At 45.3% G+C, this 21,042-nt stretch overlaps 1 protein-coding gene across 1 annotated transcript in view; it reads left to right on the top strand.

Annotated features, from left to right (window-relative positions):
* Rac1 (ras-related protein Rac1) overlaps nucleotides 1-15,204 on the top strand; it is a 40,001-nt gene extending 24,797 nt beyond the window's left edge. The window contains exons 2-5 of the mRNA XM_050174334.2: nucleotides 2,555-2,626; nucleotides 3,871-3,988; nucleotides 8,196-8,258; nucleotides 11,263-15,204. Of these exons, the coding sequence (XP_050030291.1) occupies nucleotides 2,555-2,626; nucleotides 3,871-3,988; nucleotides 8,196-8,258; nucleotides 11,263-11,553 (544 nt within the window). The 3' untranslated portion in view covers nucleotides 11,554-15,204. The remainder of the gene's footprint in view (nucleotides 1-2,554; nucleotides 2,627-3,870; nucleotides 3,989-8,195; nucleotides 8,259-11,262) is intronic.
* The last annotated feature ends 5,838 nt before the right edge of the window (nucleotides 15,205-21,042 follow it).

The raw sequence follows: 21,042 nt of genomic DNA, 5'->3' as shown, positions 1-21,042 counted from the left end.
CTGATAACCATGCGGTGTAGTGACGTTTATTATTCAATTTGCTGAGGTGGTATGTTACAATTTCATGATGTACCAGTTTTGACAGATGGAAAACAAACTTTCTTGCCTTCCATTTGTTCGCCCAGGTTGTGGAATTGAGCATTCCTACCAAACTGCTTTTCTGACATTTTGCAAAAGGCTGCTGTTGCATTTGTTGCTATTGGTTGACCCATACGTACCTTCCAACATCTGCTTGCAAGGAGACAATTCACGACCTTGTATACCACTACCCTTGGTTAGCTTCGGAGATGGTTGCTATTTTTTACCTTATTGCATCCTAGCAATGAACCATTGGCCAAGAAAACAGCATGTGAGCATTAAAATTGCCGCTTTCTACCCGCGAGGCTTTTAAATACCATTTCTTCGTAGTTGACTTTTACTGTCGGGGGCAAAAGCTCGTCATGCGCTTTCACTCTCCCCCCCATTCTGCCATGGGACGGCACACATCTGACTTTCACTCGCTTGTGAAACTCGCCCCCGATTGTGGCTGGCCTCCGCCCACTCCCTATCGTTACCGCCCACTTGACATCCGTACTACAGTACCCGGGGCTAAAAGTAAGCGAAGCACACCCACCTGCGCCATCCTTCATGAAACTGCCGCCACATTTGAAGAGCGATTGTTGGGCCGCATGTTCGTTTTCACCGGCGGCTTGGTTCTCAATGATGGGTCCTCAACCGCTGCCTGTGTTATCCCGGAACTCTCGTTGCATAGGATGTGCCGTCTCTGCTGCGGTTGTTCCTCAATGGTTGCTGAACTTGCCGCCCTTAACTTGGCTGCCGATTTACTTCTCGAGCGCCTCCCCCCATCCGTCGCCGTGCTCACCAACTCCCGCGTGGCGCTACTCACGTTCGCCAAAGGGGAGAGAGGCCCCCTCGTTGCGCAACGACTTTCCTTGAAGTTTGATTATGCACAACAAATGGGCTGTGATCTGATTTTCCATTGGATTCCTTCACATGTTGGAATTGATGGTACTGAACGAGCTGATCCCCTCACCAAAGAGGCACACTCTCATATCACGCCCTATACCAATTTCGTCTCCCTGTTTGACACGGCACACCAACTAGTACCGCATGCATTCATAAATAAACACCCTGAAAAACGCGTCGCCACCGGCATTCCACCCCGGCCGCTACCGAAACTGGGACTCTCATGGGCCGACAGGGCCCTATTACTCCGTGTCCGCATTGGCTGCTTCAAAACAGCAGAGCGGTTCTCTTGCCATTCAGGCACTGTCAGCTCCATCTACCAGAATTGTACTGCTGGCGCTGATAAAACTCTCGCACACATCCTTCTTGACTGCGCGGTGTACAGCTTAGCTCGAGAAACCCTAATCGCCTCCTACCGATGCCTAGGACTCTCCACAGCCTGTCCTGAAGATTTTCTATTTCCTAGGGGTTTTTCAGGTTTACTCAAAAGAGCCTTTCCTGCCCTAATTGAGTTCATTAAATCCTCCAACCATTATACGCGGCCATAAGCCCCGTTTCACGCTTTTTTTCTTTGCTTCTTTCTTCCCGGCCTTGCGCTCGTCCTCCTCCATCTTTATTTCTCTTCACTCTTTTATTCCCCTTACCCCTCCCCCGTGCAGTACTGTTGAGGTGACCTCCTAAGCGAGAGACAGTTGCGTTACTGCACTTATACACTTATATTTTCTTTTTCCCACTTCAATGTCACTTACTACTACTAGGGACAGTTTTTTGTGCTCGTACATGCCAACTGAGTCTTCCCTTTCGCTCTCTTTTGCATACCCTCATTTCCCTTCTTTCATCGTGGACAGCTAACCAGAAGCTGTTCTCTTTCACCTTCCTTCCTTCCGCCTCTTTCCTTTTAAGGCAAAAGCCTTAAGTGGCTCGTTGTAATGGCTCATGCCCAAATAAGGCGGCGTGTAACCGAGTGGTTAAAAAAATCTTATCAAGTAGAGTGGTTTAAGAAAAGTTAACGAGCGATACGAAAAATATCAGAAATGGCTCATGCCTGAAAAAAAAAAAAATCTGGAATGACTCATACCTCCGTAGGCAAGCAATGAATGAATGAAAAGCTTTATTTAGTGAGCTAAAGGTGAAATGGCCGAATATGAATGAAGACACAAAAGAAAGAACTAAAAAAAGAAAGGAAGGAAACATCAACATCAAGAATGGTAAGCATGCAAACATGCAATGGCTGAATATGAAATTAGAAACGAAATAAAGTGTCAAAGAAAGAATGAACAATAAAAAACCTACATATAGTGCATTAGTCGCCCACATGTGTCTTCGAGGAAATTGACCTGCAACGCACTATGTTTACTTCACACTGCAGCTCGTTATGTCTTGCAAGAAGGCTGACCCCTCCGATTGGATAACTTAATGCATTACGTGTGCAGCATTCTTTCGCCTTCACGCATTACAGGAGTGTAACATGCTGCCGATTGTTTTTCTTCTTTATTTTCTATGTCTGTGCCGAGAATTCACATCAGAGGAGGTATGAATGAGGAGCAATGTCTGATAATCTGCTTTTTCATTTTCTCCATCTGTGCAGAGCCGTTGGTAAAACCTGTCTTCTCATCAGCTATACCACCAATGCCTTCCCTGGCGAGTACATACCCACAGTGTGAGTATTGATTCATTTTCATTAAAGCCTTCTCAAGTATGATCACCATGCTATGTACAAGCTGCTTGTGCAAACATGTTAGATTGGTTGAATTGCTGCACTGTGTTCCCATAGGCCGATTTCACCATGTGCAGAACGCATGCACAGATGCCCTGTTGGCACTTTGATGACCGTAGTCCTTGCCACTTTTCCACTTGTGTTCGAGGTAATGTTTGAGGGAAATGCCAATAAGAATGCCATTGTGGATTTTTCCAAGTGATTCTTAGGAGGAAATTGGGAAATGTGTGCCATTCAATGCGACTCTTATTGCACTGTCTATTTATTCTCATCTCCCCACCTATTGATCCTGAGGGCTAAGTGGGTTTGTCATGGTACAAACACATGAATGCTTTTTTGCCATTGTTGGTCCACAGCCTGCTAAAGACCGCTATTACCGGCACACTTTCGTGGTCGTGAAATCAGTCTCTTGGGTTGCTTATCTATCTGCACTAAAGACTGGCCAGAGGATGATCTATGAATAAGTATTGCAGTATGTATTACACTGTCAGGTGTGGATTGTTTTTGTCACAAGGGGGGGGGGGGGGTGGGGGTGTAGTTTTGTGGGATTCATCTTCCATGCCTGACACTGTAATGGCTGGTATACATTACATACTGTGCCACATTCCCAGCTAGCTTCAAAATGCAGTGGAACCCAGAATGTCGAGGAATACCGTGGCTCCTCGGGTGACCTTCATGATTGGGCAGCGTCCATGTCGGGCTGTAGTTTGTGTTCTCGGATTGGCATTATATCTGCTAACTGCCAAGTGCCCAGATCACCTGTTAAGGTGCTGTTTAAAGGCTGTTTATAAGAATGGTAGACGATTACCAGCACTGCAGAAGGTGACCGATATTGGGTTGCACTAATGCTTCCCACCAACCTATCCTTTTTTTTTTTTGCATAGCCTTCCCTGTGTAAAAAATTTAAAGCAAGGCTTTTAGATTGTTTTTAAGCTAAAAGCGTGGGGTATCGTAGGTGACATGGGGTGTGTTATGTCCATGCCATTTGCTGTACCATGCAAAAATGGCTCATGCAGAATGGTACCAGTCTGAGCTGTATCTCACCTCCCAGATATTGGGGGACGCTCAAGCTCAGTGACCAAAGTTGAGTGACATAAATGAAGGAATGGCTACACAGGAAAAATTAACAAGAGCCATCTGCCTGAGAGCACGTCCATAATGTAGTCATGTGAATTTCTGCTTGACAGGTTCGACAACTACTCGGCCAATGTCATGGTCGATGGCAAGCCCATCAACCTTGGTCTGTGGGATACTGCTGGTCAGGAGGACTACGACCGGCTTCGGCCACTCTCCTACCCACAGACGGTAAGCGGGGCCTGTCGACGTCATCACTTTTGTTTATGCTTTCTGCTTTAGTGTCCTTCTAACAGCTCTGCAAGGTTGGCAAAAGCTCGCTTTAGAACACTTGTAGAACGTAAATTGGGGCCATATTGTTTTCTACAAGAGAAGACTGGGTCAAGGCTGTACGTATAAGGATTGAAAACTGGGCGAGTTGGAACAGGTTCGTGGTTCACAGTGCAAAGAGATGGAGACAAGCAGAAGGGAGGGCATGAGCGCTGTCTTGCAACTGAAAGTTTATCGGAAACTGAAGCTGAATAAATATACAAAATAGAAAACAAATTAGAGAGAAGTGGGGTTGACATATTCAGCTGTTACAAGCGTGAGGTGAAGTTATTATCTAGAAAACAAGTTTCTGATTATCTAAAGTGATAGATGGCTGGCTAACACGCGACTGCTCATTCCTGCCAATCTGGAAATATTCGCCGATTTTGTGGGTGCGCTGGCCCACGTACCCCATGAGTACGAAAATGTTGGTGAAATCTGGTGAGCAGCCGCATGACTGACAATGACTTGATAGATGACAGCTGAGTATGCCTTCAAGTTATCTAAAATGTTCCCTCAGGCACCCATTAACACAAGGTATGCCATGGCCTACGTATGCCATGCCACAAGATAGAGGGCCCTAGTAAACCACACCTTCGCAGCAGTGTATAAAGTGGTTGGAGTAGGTAACAGAATGCGCAGATAGAACACAAGGACATAATCGCATGTTGTAAACATGGAGTTGCCCTGTGTCCCTAACTGGAATGCCATTTGAATGCAGGGGCTGTGCTATACATACATTCTTTTATTTATTTATTTATTTATTTATTATGCCTTCAGTGCTCATAAAAAGCATTAATACAAACTTAGAAATGTGTGAAAGAACATACACAGATAAATGACTACTATTCTGCTGAACACTACAGAAACTGAAAAATACATAAGTGTGTAGTAGACAGCTAACTCAAAACTAAAACAAGGAAACAGTGGCACATACGTGGAAAGATGTACCAAAACATACTTCTAGGTGCTTTACAGAATAGACCAGCATTAGTAATGAAACTATTTTGTTGGGCACGCAATTCCAGTGATTGTAAGTTTGTGGGAAAAAGGAGAGGCTGTATGCAATAATGTTGGACGAAGGAATGCTGACCTTGTGATTGATAATGGCCCACTCGTGCAGAAATTCAAGATATTGGTGCTATCCAGCGCGAAAATAGCATGCGATTATACTATTAGATTTCTCTCTCATCCTTTTTTTCTTCGCTTCTGTTGATTTCTTATTACTTGCCACTGCAAGTTGCTAATATTGGTGATAATCCAGTAACGGTGTTCTGTTATGCCACTTCATCAGGCTGCCACAGTGAGTAGCAGCATAGCAAATGATCAGGTGAGATGGAGTGAATGCAAAAATGGCACGATGTTCTGCTGCCGCATGACCACCTCCGTCATGACAGTACGACGCATGCATCCCTGAAAACTGCATCAAAACGGTTTTGTAGAAAAGCTGTTGTACTAAACTAGTATTTAGGCTGCTCATTCCAATATATTTCCTATGGTTTCAGGACCTTTATTTAAAGAAACACTGGCAGTAAATTTTTTTCTTGTGTTAATTCCTTTACTGGATAGTCATTGACACAGTAATTATGGTATCAGGTCTTACTTCTGCGAATGTGAATCAAATAATTGTTACCTTTCAGTGCGACCACTTTAAGTCGAGCTCCAGGAGCAGCGTGACTTTGGATGGGAAAAGTGCGACTCGACACATTATCGAAATTAGTTGTGGAAGTCTTAGGGTACCAGATACCAGTGGCGCATACGCACACTCTATGGCCGTGATGCAGAAGGCTGTGTCCATTCAGCACTCGACGGTACAAGAGAGAAGAGTGTGTCTCCCAGCATTTTCATGAAAAGTGCACAATTTGAAGGGCCGATTTGACAGCGGGCAACTGCCACACCGGGCTGACTGTGCAGCTCGTAGGTTGTTTGTGATACCACGTGAACAGCAACTCGCTTTCGGTGATGCGATGAGTCGCGTTTCTCATCTCTGAAGCCGTGCTGTGCTTGATGCACGTTCTGAACGGGCCGTTGAACAGGTGCCATGCTTTAAAATTTTTTGTTGTGCTCGAGAAATTGAGGCTTCGTACCATAGTTATGCCAACAGCTACCTAAAGACGCAAGAAAAGAAATGAACACAATATTTTTGTGTCAGTTATCCTCGAATGCAAAAAAGAAAAAAAATGTTGAACATTTCATGTCAATACTCCTTTAATGAAGTAAGGTATTTCATTGGATTTTGTTGACTAACCTTTGTATGTAGAGGAGAGAGAGAGAGAGAAGCAAGAATTCTGATAGGCCACATGCACTGGACAATGCGCATTGTGTTGTGGTCAGGTACTTGAGTTTGTTGCCTTTGGCTACTGCAAAAGTTCTCATGCGGCTGAGCCGATGAGGAGTGAGGCTGTGCTACCAGAAGCTCTGTGCCATCAGAGGTCGGTCACCCAGTTAGCTCAAAGCGCACTGTAAAGCATGGCATTGTTCATTTAAAGGGGAGCAGTGGCATAGCTAGCTGTGGCTCTTGCTGCTCGGCGTTGCTGGTCGCTTTTGCAGAACTGTTGGAGTCAGCTGATAATTATCAGTATTCACGCTGAAGTCCAAGTGAATGCGCCAACATGAGCTGTAGCAGCTTGATGTCAGGACTACATTCTTCTGTTTAACTTACTAAAACGCCCACTCACTGCACATATTCCCAAGGACACATATTCCAATCAAGCTCTGCCATTGGGGCCACACATTTGGCTCAAAATGAAAAGAAATGTCTTTTCCATCTATGTTGATGTGTGATTGCAAATGTGACAAATATCTCAGTGTAGAAGTAGATGAATTGTTGGATTTTTAAAGGGACAGACAACTGCTCAGAACATGAATTGACATAACCCCACTGATGGAATGATTTCCTATTATAGTGGCTAAAATGAACCATGTTTTTCTTATTAAATGTGGATTTATATTTTTAATTCATCACTAAAAGTCACGAAAGATGACCTTTGGTACCCCATGCGGCAAAACATGAAGCTGCATAAGAGGTCCACCACTTCACTTCTACTAGTGTATGTGGTTCCTGGTCTTTTTATTACTATTAGAATGCAGTATGCTTTTTATTATAAGATTTCCTGGCTTGCAATGTGCAGATAAGCCTTCGTTTGTAGTGAGCTGAAAAGTGGCGCTGCCTTCGTTTTCGATGAGTTGGCTTGGCTCGTCTATCGACAGAACGATGACGACAGGGGCCAGCCAGCCATGACAATGGCGTGTACTTGGGGAAAAATGCAGAACGAATGCAAGAAATGTCTGTACAGCAATGTGAAGTTATTGCACCAGCTTCTTATTTTCTAAAGTGGTTGAAAAGGCCGAAATGTACGTGATTAACCACAGTTACACTCTCATGAAAGCAGAACGATGGGTGGCTTCCACAATTTGCTAGGCGGGCTATCTACATTGCACTCACTTCCCAGCGTTGCTGGAAGAGGGACTCTTACTTTGTTAGAGGCTGCTCAGATTGAAAAATTCTGCATTCTAAATATCCGCACACTTTTGGGAGTAACTGCTGTAGATGCAAACACTGCCGAGGGTAAGCTTTGCATTGCACCATAAAAAACTGGGTCTTTAAAAATCTTTTGTCAGTCCTTTAAGTGGAAGAATTTGCTTGAAGGCATTTATAACAATGAAGACTGACATTATTTTCTTATTCATTGCGGAGCCTCAGTGGCCTGACGTTCTAGTGCCCAGCACTAGGTTGCGGGTTCAATCGCTGGCCATGTTGTCCACATTCCAGTGGGGTTAGAATATAAAAACGTACTTAACGTGCATTCGTGGGTGCATGTTAAAGAAACTCAAGTGGTCAAAATTAACCCAGAGCTCTCTGTTACAGCACTGCTCTGCTACTAAGGCCCAATCAGTCATTAAGTTCAATGTCATTTGAACCAAATGTAAAGAAAAAATGCAAATTGAAAACTTGTTTGGATCATGAAAACACAACTCTTTTGTTCGAGAGCAGATTTTGATTGGGGGTTCCCTGTCGGGGTCGACGCACCTTTGTCTGTGGTTTCTTTTGAGGCATTATGCTGCGACAGTAATGAAAGTGAACTGTGATGTTTGAGTCAGCCACCACTGTTCTTGTTTTCCTCTGCAGGATGTCTTTCTCATCTGCTTCTCCTTGGTGAACCCAGCATCCTTTGAAAACGTCAGGGCAAAGGTGGGTGCATATTCTCTAAGAAAAAAAAAAATGTGCTGAAGACCTCCTTCGTTGAGTTCAAACTGTGGTAGAGGACTAGTGAAATGAATAATAGCTTTTCTTTTATGCAGTGAAATTTTTTTTAATGTGTGCAGAATTGTTTGCAGCAGTGTGTACGACATGTGGAGCAGCATTTGTACAGTTGACATCATCTGCCTTTGTGGTCAATGTTTTACAAAGAACTACTTATTCCGTACTGCGGCACATGTTCAAAGCATTTGGAGTTTGATCAGCGCTCATAGGATTGCACACATTGTCCTTGAAGATTGTGCTAATCCATTGATTTTTAAATCTTTATTTAGTGGTAATGTGAAACTAACAATTACGAGAGCATCATTGTCTCTATGTAGGTTCTTTGTCAGAACTTTTCCAGTCTTCTTAGAAAGGTCTTTGTTGCCTTGGTGAGTGTGATGTTGACTATGTCTCTTGGTTCAGTGGTTGTGTGCTTTATTTTTTTTTTTGCGGTTTGCTCTGTGGTTGTGCACCAGACAGTTTTGCATTTCACTTCCGACACCAGCTGTTGCTGTATGTAACCAGTGCATGTGCTATGTTAATATTTGTGTTCACAATGCTTCAGGAATGTTGAAGGCACTCTGGTGTGAACCATACCACCGGTTACCCTTACCAGCTGGGGTGTTCCACTGCTGAGGTCGCGAGTTTGATTCCAAGCCACAGTGGCTACATTTCAATGGGGTTTAAATGCAAAAGCACTAGTGTATCATTCTTCGCGTGCACATTAAAGAACCCCGTGGGGCCAAAATGAAACCGGAGCCCTTTATTACAGTGTCCCTAAACCCACCGTGCAGTTTTGGAACGTTAACCCCACAATTAATTTTTTGAGCTTCTTGCCATTGGTGTGCTCATGTTGAAGGTGAAGTGCAATTTTAGTTTGACACACGAAATTGAGCACACAGAACTGAATGAAACTGTCGTTTGCTCTAGCTTGCAAATCCATCATCCCAGCAGATTGACTCTGCTATGATTTGACTGAGCATGTAATTTTTCTGTGCTCAAATAATGAACACAGAAAAAATACATGCTGATCCCATTCATTGGGGAAAATTGGTTCAAGTGACACTTTCATTGGCGTTTTGTTCTTCTTTAGCGACCATTTCCAAGAATAGAGTGCACAAACAAGTTTGACACATTTTCACATAGAAATGCTTCACTCAACATAGACTCTTGACACTTGAACAAAACTCGGGCCCCGCGCGTAATCATAAAGGAATAACATGACAATGGGATGACTACGACAGAATGACTATGGAATGGCTGCATGGCATGACAACTCTGTGGTTACAATGACATGGTGATGGTAGAAAGACAACAGTAGGATGACGTCATTCCTTTGTCAGTATGCCATGGTTGTTATTGTCCTTGCCATACATTAGTATTTATACCATTGTCGTAATACCATCTTGGTCATTCCAGCTTTGTCATCCAATTGTTGTCACATAATCATGATTCCAGTGCCATTTGCGTTGGCTGGTTGCCTTCACATACTAATACAGTCAATGACAGATTTTCTGGATGTCCGGTTATTCGAACACTCCTGATAATTCATACGCCTTCACCACACTGCCACGCACCCCATAGAGTCAATTTATAAGAACGTCTGAAATTTCGGATGCAAAAAACCTTCGCCATCCGATTTTCCAGACCTTTTGCCATGACCGCAGGTCCAAAGTGGCCTTTGTCAAAGCCACTGTAGCCCCCTACTGACGCTGCCATGTGGTGTCCCGCTAAGGTCGGCGCTCTCGGCCAGTGCCTTGGTGCCAGCTGTGAAATACGACAGAAATAAAGTTGGGCGGTCTGTGCTCTATGTACTAGCAGGGCACGCGCATTGGCGTTCTAGAAGTCTGCTACGCTGGTCCTCTTGTCCTGGCGCTCCGCTGCGACTACTTGGTTCCTGACACTACCATTGTCACTGTTTCGATTATTTCGCCACCTCAAACCGGCCCTCTCGCGCGCAAATCCGCTGGCAGTCGTAGCCACCACAGCAGCAATGCTAGGCCTAGCTACTTCGACGTTCGCTGCTAAGCTTGCTGTTCAGTGCCGTGTTTTTCATTCAAACAATTTGTTGCTATTAGCAGTAACGCTGACTCCGCCTTCGTAATCTTCGCCAATGGCTTCGAAGCTTGGTACGCATGGCATGTTGTGTAATACCGGTTCCCGAAAGTCAGCTCTGCGGGGTTATGCAGTGAAGCAAATGCGAGGTACTGCAGTGAAGCACACCAAGAGTGGGAAGGGGAGTTGTCACGAGACGGTATGCATTCCTTAATTATACCTGCGTGTGCCCGCCATCTCCTATCACAGTACGAGCACCTGTATTCCTGATAATTGTACTGGTAGGCCTTCAGAGCTATTTCAGACGTGCCTGTGGTGATTTGAGCCCTTGGGGGCAATAAAAGGCATTCATTTTTAAGGACATTCTCACGGCACTAGGGACTATGAAAAAGCGCAGAGCTCTTACAATGTGATGCTGGGCACCAAAGGAATAATGACAGGAACAAACAGGGACTTTGCAGATTTTCAAGGACCGCTTTGAAAAATACTCAGACACAATAAAGCGGCATTTAATACCAGTGCCAGTGTACTTTATTCAAGCGCTGTGAGTAGAGCGCTATGGCTGAGTGAATAGGTGGATTGATATTCTAACCAATGCATTCGCAGCAGACCCACAGTAGTGCCTAAACATCATTTCCTGCCTAAAAATTTGATGCTGGAGGACACTATATTATCATTTCAACACGTTTAATTAATAGAAAATTGGCCATCACCAATAACAGTTAGGCGACATTGTGTATATTGCTATGCACACAGCCAGCCACAGATCCACACTTATGCACTGATAGTGTGCTGTGCCACCTTTAGTTTGATCTGGCAACAAAGTTATTGCTAGTCCATGAAGACCCTTGGAAGGCCTTTCACGGTGAAAATACAAATGCTCTGAAACTGTGTGCAGTGGTACCCAGAGGTGAGCCACCACTGTCCCAATACGCCCATCATCCTGGTGGGCACCAAGCTGGACCTGCGGGAGGACAAGGATACTGTGGAGAAACTGCGCGACCGCAAGCTTGCCCCCATCACCTACCCGCAGGGACTGGCCATGGCCAAGGAGATTGGCGCTGTCAAGTACCTCGAGTGCTCTGCTCTCACCCAGAAGGGCCTGAAGAACGTCTTTGACGAGGCCATCCGTGCAGTGCTCTGCCCGCAGCCCAAGCCCAAGAAGCGGCGCCCTTGCTCACTGCTCTGAGTCTCCTCCCCCTCTTTCTCCCGCTCCTCCTCCTCAAATCCGCTCTTCTAGCTGTCGCTTGTGCAGGTAGGGCATCGCCATCTGCAAGCGTTCCCTCGAGCTAGACACGAGCTGGCTTTCCTTTTTGTTCTCCCCAACTTGCCTGCATCGCGCCCTTCACATTAATTTTTTTCTTTTTCTTCCCTGGGCGCTGGCTCGTGAGAGCCGTGCTGGTCATTTGAACGAAGTGCCGATGCACGTCTGTTGTGTGCAGGTGATGTAGCCTGCTGATGGCATGCTGCTCTTTTAGCTGAAGTTAAGGATTATACTTGGTTTTTAACGGATAACATTTGCTTAGTTTATGGGCAAGAACACTTGGTGCTGGAGCTGAGCCATAGACTGTTGTCGTCTGTAGGCAGTGCAGACAGCTGGCATTTTGCAGTGTTGGGCTTGGTCTAGTAGTGAGTGCCAGTGGCCATGTCGACCTTCATGTTTCCACAGATGAACAATTAGTGTTACAGGCTGTGGCTATGTACTACGTGCCGACTGCCACAAATTACCGGTATAGCAGGCAACGTACTCATTTGGTTTCTAGCCACCAGCTGAGCTTCTTCACTGTTTAGGTCATTTGTACCCATCCTTCTCGGCAGCCTTTGAGAGAAATGTGGTTTGTTTCTACCTCCGTATGTACATGAGCTCCATGACAGTTTTGGTTGAAGGTCAATGTTGCACCTCGACAAATTCCATAAGCAGCTGGCCTGGCCCTTTGACAGTGCATCTTGGGTCATTACTGCCAGTTTATTTTAGTTGCTGTAGTTAGCGTGGTTGTTATTTCTCTACGTACTAGCCAAGCTAGGATGCGGAAAGCCCCCCCTTAACGTTGTAAACTATTGTCTGCAAGGTACGTCAGCTTGAAGTGACTGATAGGTGGGCCAGCTAGCCTGTTAGATCTCCTCAGATTTGTTCACTGTTTCTTGGTGGAAATGGTTCATAGGAGTTTATCATTTTCAGATTGCTCATAAAACTGCTGTCTGGCAGGTTTTAAGTTGTTTTTGCTCTAAAGTCAGTTCACCCCAAGTTCCATTTTTCCGTAACTTGTTACTTTGACATAATGTGACATGGGGTGACATTGCTGGTGGTGCCACTGCCAGAAGGCCTATAATCTTTGTTATATGTTGGTCTGAAGGTGCTTGTTCATCAGTGAACACCACTGAACATGTCTAAGTTCCTTGCCTCAGGTAGAAGGTATGCTCAGTCTTCGTTTCTCCTAAATTCTTTTTCTCGGCAGGTTGTGTGTACACAGTTTCATACTAAGTTTGCCAGAGCACGACACTCTGCAATCATTCAGCCGGCATGCAAATAATGCACATTGCTTGAATTTTCTTCATTTGCATGGCTTTGCTGAGAAAGTGTATTGCGGCTTCTTTTAAGGTTTATCGTAATTCACTTCAAGTGTTGGGCCTTACGTCTATTCGTAGTTAAGTGTCGTATGTTCGCAAGTACATAAATTGTTTGGTCTCATTTCATTCAGATAAATGTAATTGACTCTCAAGCACATCAGCAGCTAAGCCTAAATTCCATTTGGTTAATCACACTAATCATTGGTCATCATAAGTGGGCAAACAAGGAGCCAGCGTTTTGACAAAGAGACTTGTTTTTGCCCTGACAAATGTCCCCTTGTTGAAACGTTGGCTCTAGTCGAGGTTCCTCTTGTTTTCCCTCTGTTGATTACTGTCTCAGTGTTCCCGTGAACAACTCTTTGGTTCGGACAACCATACGTGATTTGATGTTTGAACTATCCGGTTCTTAACGTTGAGAAAAATAAAAACGAATGATATAAATTACTGCCTAAATAAGCCTTATATTTGCCATGCAGCAAATCTGCGATAACATATTGGTTTTGAAAAGTCGTTCAAAGTTAGAAGGATGAAGTTTAGACAAATCCAGGTACTGCCTATCATCCTGTGTTGGCTTAGTAGATGCCATGCTGGCGGCATGTGCAGATAGTAGAGCCATATTTCCTCATTGTATCAGAGGTACGAACTGCTACGGGTTGTGCCCACTTGCAATCATCGTTTGTGTATAAAAATGTGGGAACGAGTGAGTGGTACTGCCTGCAGACGACAGTGTAGACGGGTGAAAAAGCTTTGCTGCACATCTCGAGGCCCTGACACTTTTGTGCCCATTGTGACAGATGTTAAGTGGCATTGTGGCGTTGCCACATTTGCACTCGCTATACTGCAGGAGTTGGTGAAACATATCGCCTGACGAGAAGTGCAGCACGCGCAGGGTGTCTGCAGTTTGGTGTAATTTTGGCTGCCTGCCATGGTTTAGGGTTAGCGCACTGTTAGGCCTAACTGGACAAGGGAGGGCACCACGTGTTCTGACTGACAAGTTGCCAAATGTGACACAGATGCCGTAAGTGCATGGCAATATAGTGGTTTGGCTTGCAAACGAAGCCGGTTTGTAATGTAGGCTGGCATGCAGCAAATAGGGATGCTGTAGTTTCGGACAGATTGCTGGCCTGCCTTCCTGCAGTGCCGAATTGTTTTTTGCAACGTGATGCCAAGGCTGTTTGTGACTATCGGAATGAACTTTTCTAACGAGTGTTGGTTGCATCACTGTAATAGCACCGTGCGTTTTTTACACTTTCATCCTGTCACAAATGACTCTTACTCTAGCTTTCTCCCTTGGTCCCATTTTATTCCTCCTCCACCATTTCTCCAAGGAACATGCTCCTGCCTCATCTTACATGTATAGCGTGGTTTCTTTGTACAAAGAGAAGAAACACTTCGCATAAATAGGCTTAGGACACTGAGAAGTATGTTATATACTTTGCATCTTTGCTACTGCCTGATGAAATTTTGAGGCTTAACCTAGGATCAGCATCTCACTCAAAGATGTTTCACCCTATATTGAGTGCTGAAATAATTTTTTTCTTGCTTTTATTTAACCAGCAATGTTGTGGTCAATCGTTTCCGGCTTTTTGAGTACACGATTGCTGTGCTTTCTGGCCACGTATGCATTAATTGTTCAGGATGTACTGAGGGTTGTGTGCCTCTGTTCCATGGAGGTGTCATCGGTCATTTAGGAATTTTTAGGGTTAGTTCAAAACTGATGTAATTAGCCTTTTGTTTGTCTTTAATGATATAAATTAAGTTGGCAGTTCTGTTCTGAGTGTATATAGAACATTGTGCGGCATTTCAGGGCACATTATTGAATTTTTTTCCGTTGTGTGTGCGTGTGGCACAACTTGCATAAAGTAGCCACAGTGTGCTGTGTGCTGCAAGGCCATCCTTTTGCGGTGGGAGTTTAGAGATTTTATAAATGATTTTTTTTTTTTTAGATCTCCTAAGCTCTTCTCTTTGTCCCACCTCTTTGCAGAAGCACACAATAACATTTTTGGCTATGGCTTTGTGCTGGTGACTTTTTTTGTAGCTGATCATTTCTGCTCTGCACCAGAGTTCACTTTTTTTTAATGCGCATAATGTAAGAATTGCTCGAAGTTTGCAGTGCATGCAAGGTGTCGCCCTGTTCGTTCTTGGCGTCCAACAGCATTGTCAAGAAAAGACTAGGTGAAATGCTGTACAAACCATGTGAAGAAAGGCCTGTCAAAATGTTGCGCTATTGTTCAGTTACTGTAACGAATTATACGGTTGTTTATCAAACATCGTCATGTGTTGTGTATTCATTTGGGGCTACTGTCATGATCATGTGGCACATAAGAGAAAGCTTTCTATTGGGACAAACTCCGATTTCCTCATTTGGATACATGTAAAATGCAGAAATGCTTTTATAAGGCAACTGCTGAACCTTTTTGAGTGAAATTTGTTGCACTTGAGAGAGAAAGGTAAATCCTAGCAACCTTGAACACAGAATTTTGATTTAGAACCTCGAAATTTATTTACAATACATTGCGAAAAATTGGCAAGCTAAAAAAGACGCGAAGCACACAGTTTACGAAGCTGTAACTTTGCACCAAAAACAGGTGTGACAGTTTCGTAGACTGCATCTGTTAGGCAATCTGAAATGGATAAATATGATATATAAATTTACGGCTTGTGTAAGACGGCGGTCAGAAACTATGCACAAGGCAGGTTTTCGCCGAATGCTGAGGCTATACTCAAAGCCAACGCAAACTATGTCACCTCCAAGGAGACGGAGGAATGACACATTATATATGTAGTTGCTGGCTCTCATGTCCCCCGACACCCTCGTACCCAACCTCAACGAGGAGGTCCACTGCGTAGCGCAAGGTCTTGCATTCCGCGCCTGCATACAAGGATCCTTTCTTGGGGTTGGAAATCCAGCGGAGTCGTGGACAGAGCGGTATAGAAAGACCAGGTACTGTGACATTACAAAATTTTATCAAAACTCCAGGCGTGTTTATCCACCCCCTAATCTCAAACTCAACAGGGCCCAAACAGTAGACTGGAGGCAGTTGCAAACCAAGACCTTCCCCACCCATCTCAGGAGGATATATCCAGACATCTATGTAGCAGAGCTCATGCATCTCTTAGACACATTCTCTGGGAACGTGAGGTTATATGCAGAGAAAATGCAGTTTCCCCAGATGAAGCTGCGACGCGGTGGACGGCCACAATGTGCAGCTCAAACCTCCAAGATCAACTATGGGCCATCCAGCAAGCCCGTGAGGCGGCAAGGAGACGGGATCTCCGGACCTCCTCGGGGGCGGCCTAGGCCGAGGCCACGAATTTGCCCGATTTTCAATAAAGTTGTTACCACCACCACCACGTAAGATTGTTGCAATGTTTGTAAAGGTTTTCCAAAGATTATGCTCACAATTAGTGGTATGGTCTTTCAGAGTGGTGTATAGCGCATAATTTTGTTCGCTTGAGATGCTTTATTAGTCAGTTACAGAATTGCGATATCGTTTTTCATTACAAGTTAGAATTGCAAACTGTACAGTTACATTTCCAAAAGTTAAGCAGTTTTTCTAAAATCGCAAGAAATTGAGCTAAATAAGAAAGTCTGGTTCTTCAGTCAATATATATTAATTTTATTTTTTATTGAACAAGCCACGTTGGAAGCTGTACTGTGTTTGCCAAGAAAAATTTCTCCATTTCCATGTATTTAGATAGGATAGCTTTCAAGATAAAGCTTCCTCATAGGTGACTTTGACAGAAAAGAAAATCTTTATTCGCACATCACAAAATGCGTCGCACGTGTCGACACTGTGATGTGTTCACACGGTGTGTTGTTACTGGTAAAGTATGTTTTGCTGATAAAAGTTGCTGGAGGTCAAGGACTAAAAGGTAGGCATTAAGGTCTTCCGCTAACATGAGTGCTGTGTTCTTTCATTTATTTTATGTGCAGTATTTCAGTGGGCCATGAAAGCAAGGAAATTTGCATAATACGCAAATGGGTTGTAGCTGTACTACACGGGCGCAAAAATTATTCATTTGATGGTACCTTAAGTTCTGTAATGCCACATTTTTTCGGTGGGGCTGCCACACGTCCAAATTTGAAGGAGTACTTACACAAAAATTTGAAGTCGAGATAACTTGTGAGATCAATTTAGTTGGTCACACACACATCGTCTATAAAATAGCGGCGAATATCGCCTAGAACATATTTACAATCAATGCGGCGAATATCGCCTAGAACATATTTACAATAAATTTTAAAGTATGTGCGCGCAGCCAACCGCAAAATAGAGCACCTCGCGACATTGACATCAAGCGGGATTGTAAATAGCCAAGAAAACGCTACGTCATGTGGCTACGTCACGAATTTTCGTTGGCTGCCATGCGGCTTACATGTGCTCTTCTCTGTTGTTGCTTGTTCTAGCTGTTGTAGTGGGACGCTCTCCGTGTCGTCATGTCTATCGGGATATTTCCCACAATATCAGCTTGACTGCGCTGCCACAACGTTCAACGCCGATTTGTTGTGACCTACCGTTGATCGTGGTCGATGCGAGGGTTTTGTTGAGGTTCGTCATCGCCATCGCCGGCCGCAATATCCGAGTCGCTAAGTGATTGGCCACGTCTAAAGCGCGAGACACATGGTGCGATTTTCCGTGCGATCTGTCGTACGGCGCGTCGTGTGCGACTTGCCGCATGCGGCGATTCGGGGCACATGGTACGAATGAGCGAGCGGCGGGTAGCTCCGCCCAGAACCGGCGCCCCTGCCTGGAAATTCGGAATGCTGCGTAACTTCGAACAGAAAGTGAAAGCAACCGTATTTGTACAGCTATCTTATATGAAACAAACGATGACAATATAAACACGTCTATGCGAGCACTGTAGACGTGTTTCCGCAAGGCCGCGTTAGCAGTATCGGATCCGTTGACAGCCGCCGATGGCCAGGAGCCGGCAGGCATAGCTCGCTGGGCCATCGAATCCGACACCGGTTGCGCTTGTGACACGATCGCTTGCAGCTCGTATAACGAAGCACCTATGTTAGTCGGCACAACGTGTACACAGTTATGTCAAGCTTAAATTGCAGCACATTTGATTTTATTGGCGCCGACAGAAGCGAACGAGCATGACAGGCGATCTTGCGATCGCTGGGAGACGATGTAGGCCTAGCTCGCCGGCCGTCTATCCGATGCCGAGAGTCCTTGCGATGCGTCCGCAGCTCGTAATAAAGCACCAAAATTCGTCAGCACAATCAATGCCTGAACATTTATGTTTCTCTTAAGTGAAAATACGGTTAAGTTTTCCCGGTGCCGTTACGATGGTAAACACGCCAGTCAGGCGAGCCGCTTTGTATAAAGACCATTGCTGACGCGTCTGCGCTGACCGCGTCCGAATAGAAATCACCCCGACGATTTACTATTTCGCACAACGTTTTATAACTCGCACTCTTTCGAGGTCACTTTATCCTAGAAGTTATTTCGTGTCAGAAACAAATTGTAGCCGACTTATGTGCCGCCGTCAGCGGCGGCAGAGGCCCGCGTTTCGACCAGGGGGAGAAAACAACAACAACAACAACAAAAAAAAAAACAGACATGATCAGAGCGGCGAGGCGCCGCACGCCGGCCCCGCCCCGCCGGGTCTGCCATGTGGCCATGACGTTCACGCTACCGGCGCTGTCATTGGCTGCGATCGTCCGACCGATGCGGCAGTCGCACGACAACCATAACGACAATACTCGGCAAGTTGGTCGCGCACGCTGGCTGCGCGTCAGAGCATACGTCATGGCTTTTTGCGAACACGTGACCACTTTGTTTACATTCCCGTTTCTCCCGTCTCGTTGCTCTCTGGAACCGAAACTTCGACTGGTCGCTACAAAAAAGACTGCAAATAGTTACCTGTCGTGCTCTGAAGTAAATGAGGTTTCGTGCCGTGATTACTGGGTCATTAACTACTTATTAAAGCAGAAAAAAACCACGTGGATTATTTTTGTGTCAGTACTCCTTTAAGGGGCCCAGATACACAGCTTTGCTGGTCATCATTCTTCAGAGTGGTAGGGCATTGAAATTTTTTGCCATTACAATAAAAACAAACGCAAGCAAGTAAGTAACGATAACACGTAGTACTCCTTTAATGATTAACATGAGGTCAAAGACCGCATCTTCAGTGATCAGTTCTAATGTAACTACTATGCGCATACAGGTTTAATCTGCCTTCATGAATTGTGGAATCTAAAAAGCATATATTGGGGGGGGGGGGGGGGGGGCATGCCAAATTCGAAGCCCATATGTAAAATGGCGCCTGCCCCGTCAAAGCCGTCCCATCGCCGACCTGAGGAAGTTTGCCAGGCACAAGTGACATGATCGTTGTAGTTGAAAGTTACGTCTAAAGTATTTTTCCGGTGATAAAAGCAATTTCAAATACAGTATAACCTCGTTGACACGATCCCGTTACGTATCATTTCCCGGCGCCAACGTTCGCAATCGGGAACACAAAGAAGTGACGCAGTAGACTTGCGTTTATTGTTTACCGTTTCGTACGTGCCCTGAAAATACATTTCGGCACCAACGTTCAGTGCATCGCCAAACTGCGATCGTATGATACTTTTCCCGGCCGCTAGGTCTCGTCTAAAACTGCTCGAGGTATGGAGAATCGTAGCTGCCCGCTGCGGCAGCTTCACCGCAATACTCGCCCGCCCGTATCGCACGAGAATAATGCCGGCGCGCCCTCAGTTTCTCATTCCGCAAACGGCCTCCCGGGTCGTTGCACGCGTCATTCACAGCCGTCGCCGCCAGCCCTATTGCGATAAGCATCTTTACAATCTGTTTTACAGTGCGTGGTGCCGCTGGAAGTGTACTGCACGGTTTTAATAGGCGATAGCCCAAACGCGCCGCCTTTTCCCTGCTGCAGACTGCTATCGTATAAAATGTTTTCTGGCCGCTTGATCTCGTGTAAACAAGAAAAGGCGTGAGGCGCGCGCGATGGAGAACAGTCGCCGCCCGCCCGCATCAGCTTTACCACAATACTCGGCCGACCGTCTCGGGTAAAAACGCCGGCGCGCACTCGGCAGTTTCGTATTCCGGTTCTACGAATCTCTTACCGGGTCGTCGCGTGCCGCATCACGGCTATCGCCCCCTACCTGATTGCGATAAGCATCTTCACCAATCTCTTTTACCATGGGGGAAAGAAACAAAATAAGAGAGGCCATGATGCAATTACATGGACGCAGCCCTGGACTAAGGGCCCAACCACGCTCGCCTACTTTTTGAAACACTTTCTTTCCTTCCTTCCTTCCTTCAGACGCATTTTTTCCGTGATGTTTCCTATAAAGACCAAGGGCAATTACACTGTCGCCGCGCGTCGTGCGAGTGAAAGCACGCGAGAGAAGCCGACGACCGCGGCTCAAGCTGGCGCGCTCGAAGGAGAAAGCGGAGCGCAAACGCGCCGTCTTCCTTCGAGCGAGAGGCCTTGAGGGGATGGGAGGGAAGGGGTGGGGGCGGCGTTGTGCTCCGGCAGCAACTGCGCATTTCGCGACCGGGCACAAGGGGAATCGCGGCTAAATCTCGCGCGCCACATGTGGAGCCAGGAATTTCGTTGGGGGGGGGGCTCACGTTGGAGCTCGGCCTCCTCATAGAATTTGCCGAGGAATCAATACATTAATAATAACTGCATTGCCATTGTCAAAGATACTGCAAACAAATTCTTGAACGCTACGCACTGTCAAGACAAGTAAAATATGTATTTTTTTCATAAACGAATATATTCTTATGTCCCAAAAATTGTGCCAGGACTAACGGATATCAATGATTCCATGTTTTTTGTCTGTTTAATAAGAAAACAAATATCAAACGAACTTTAGAACTATATCAGTGCGAACCCAGCAAAGCAGTGCATACCGCTTATATGATAAATGTAAAGGCCGTAAAATGAACAAGTTGAGGCCAAATACTTCAATGAAACTTTGTCATTCAAGAACCTTGTTTACATTTTTGTACATATGCAACGGCCAGGGACGAAACTCAGTGACGCTGTCCTTCGTTCCAATGTACTGCGCAGGAGCAGCTGTCACCGGTCGTGTATTGTAATTGCACCGAAATTGTAGTCGCAACACAGATCACACATAAAAAGCCGC

This window comes from Dermacentor andersoni, chromosome 8 (genome assembly GCF_023375885.2).
Source record: "Dermacentor andersoni chromosome 8, qqDerAnde1_hic_scaffold, whole genome shotgun sequence".
Lineage (NCBI taxonomy): Eukaryota > Metazoa > Arthropoda > Arachnida > Ixodida > Ixodidae > Dermacentor > Dermacentor andersoni.
The sequence above is the reverse complement of the archived record's forward strand: the minus strand, read 5'-3'. Positions and strand labels throughout refer to the sequence as shown.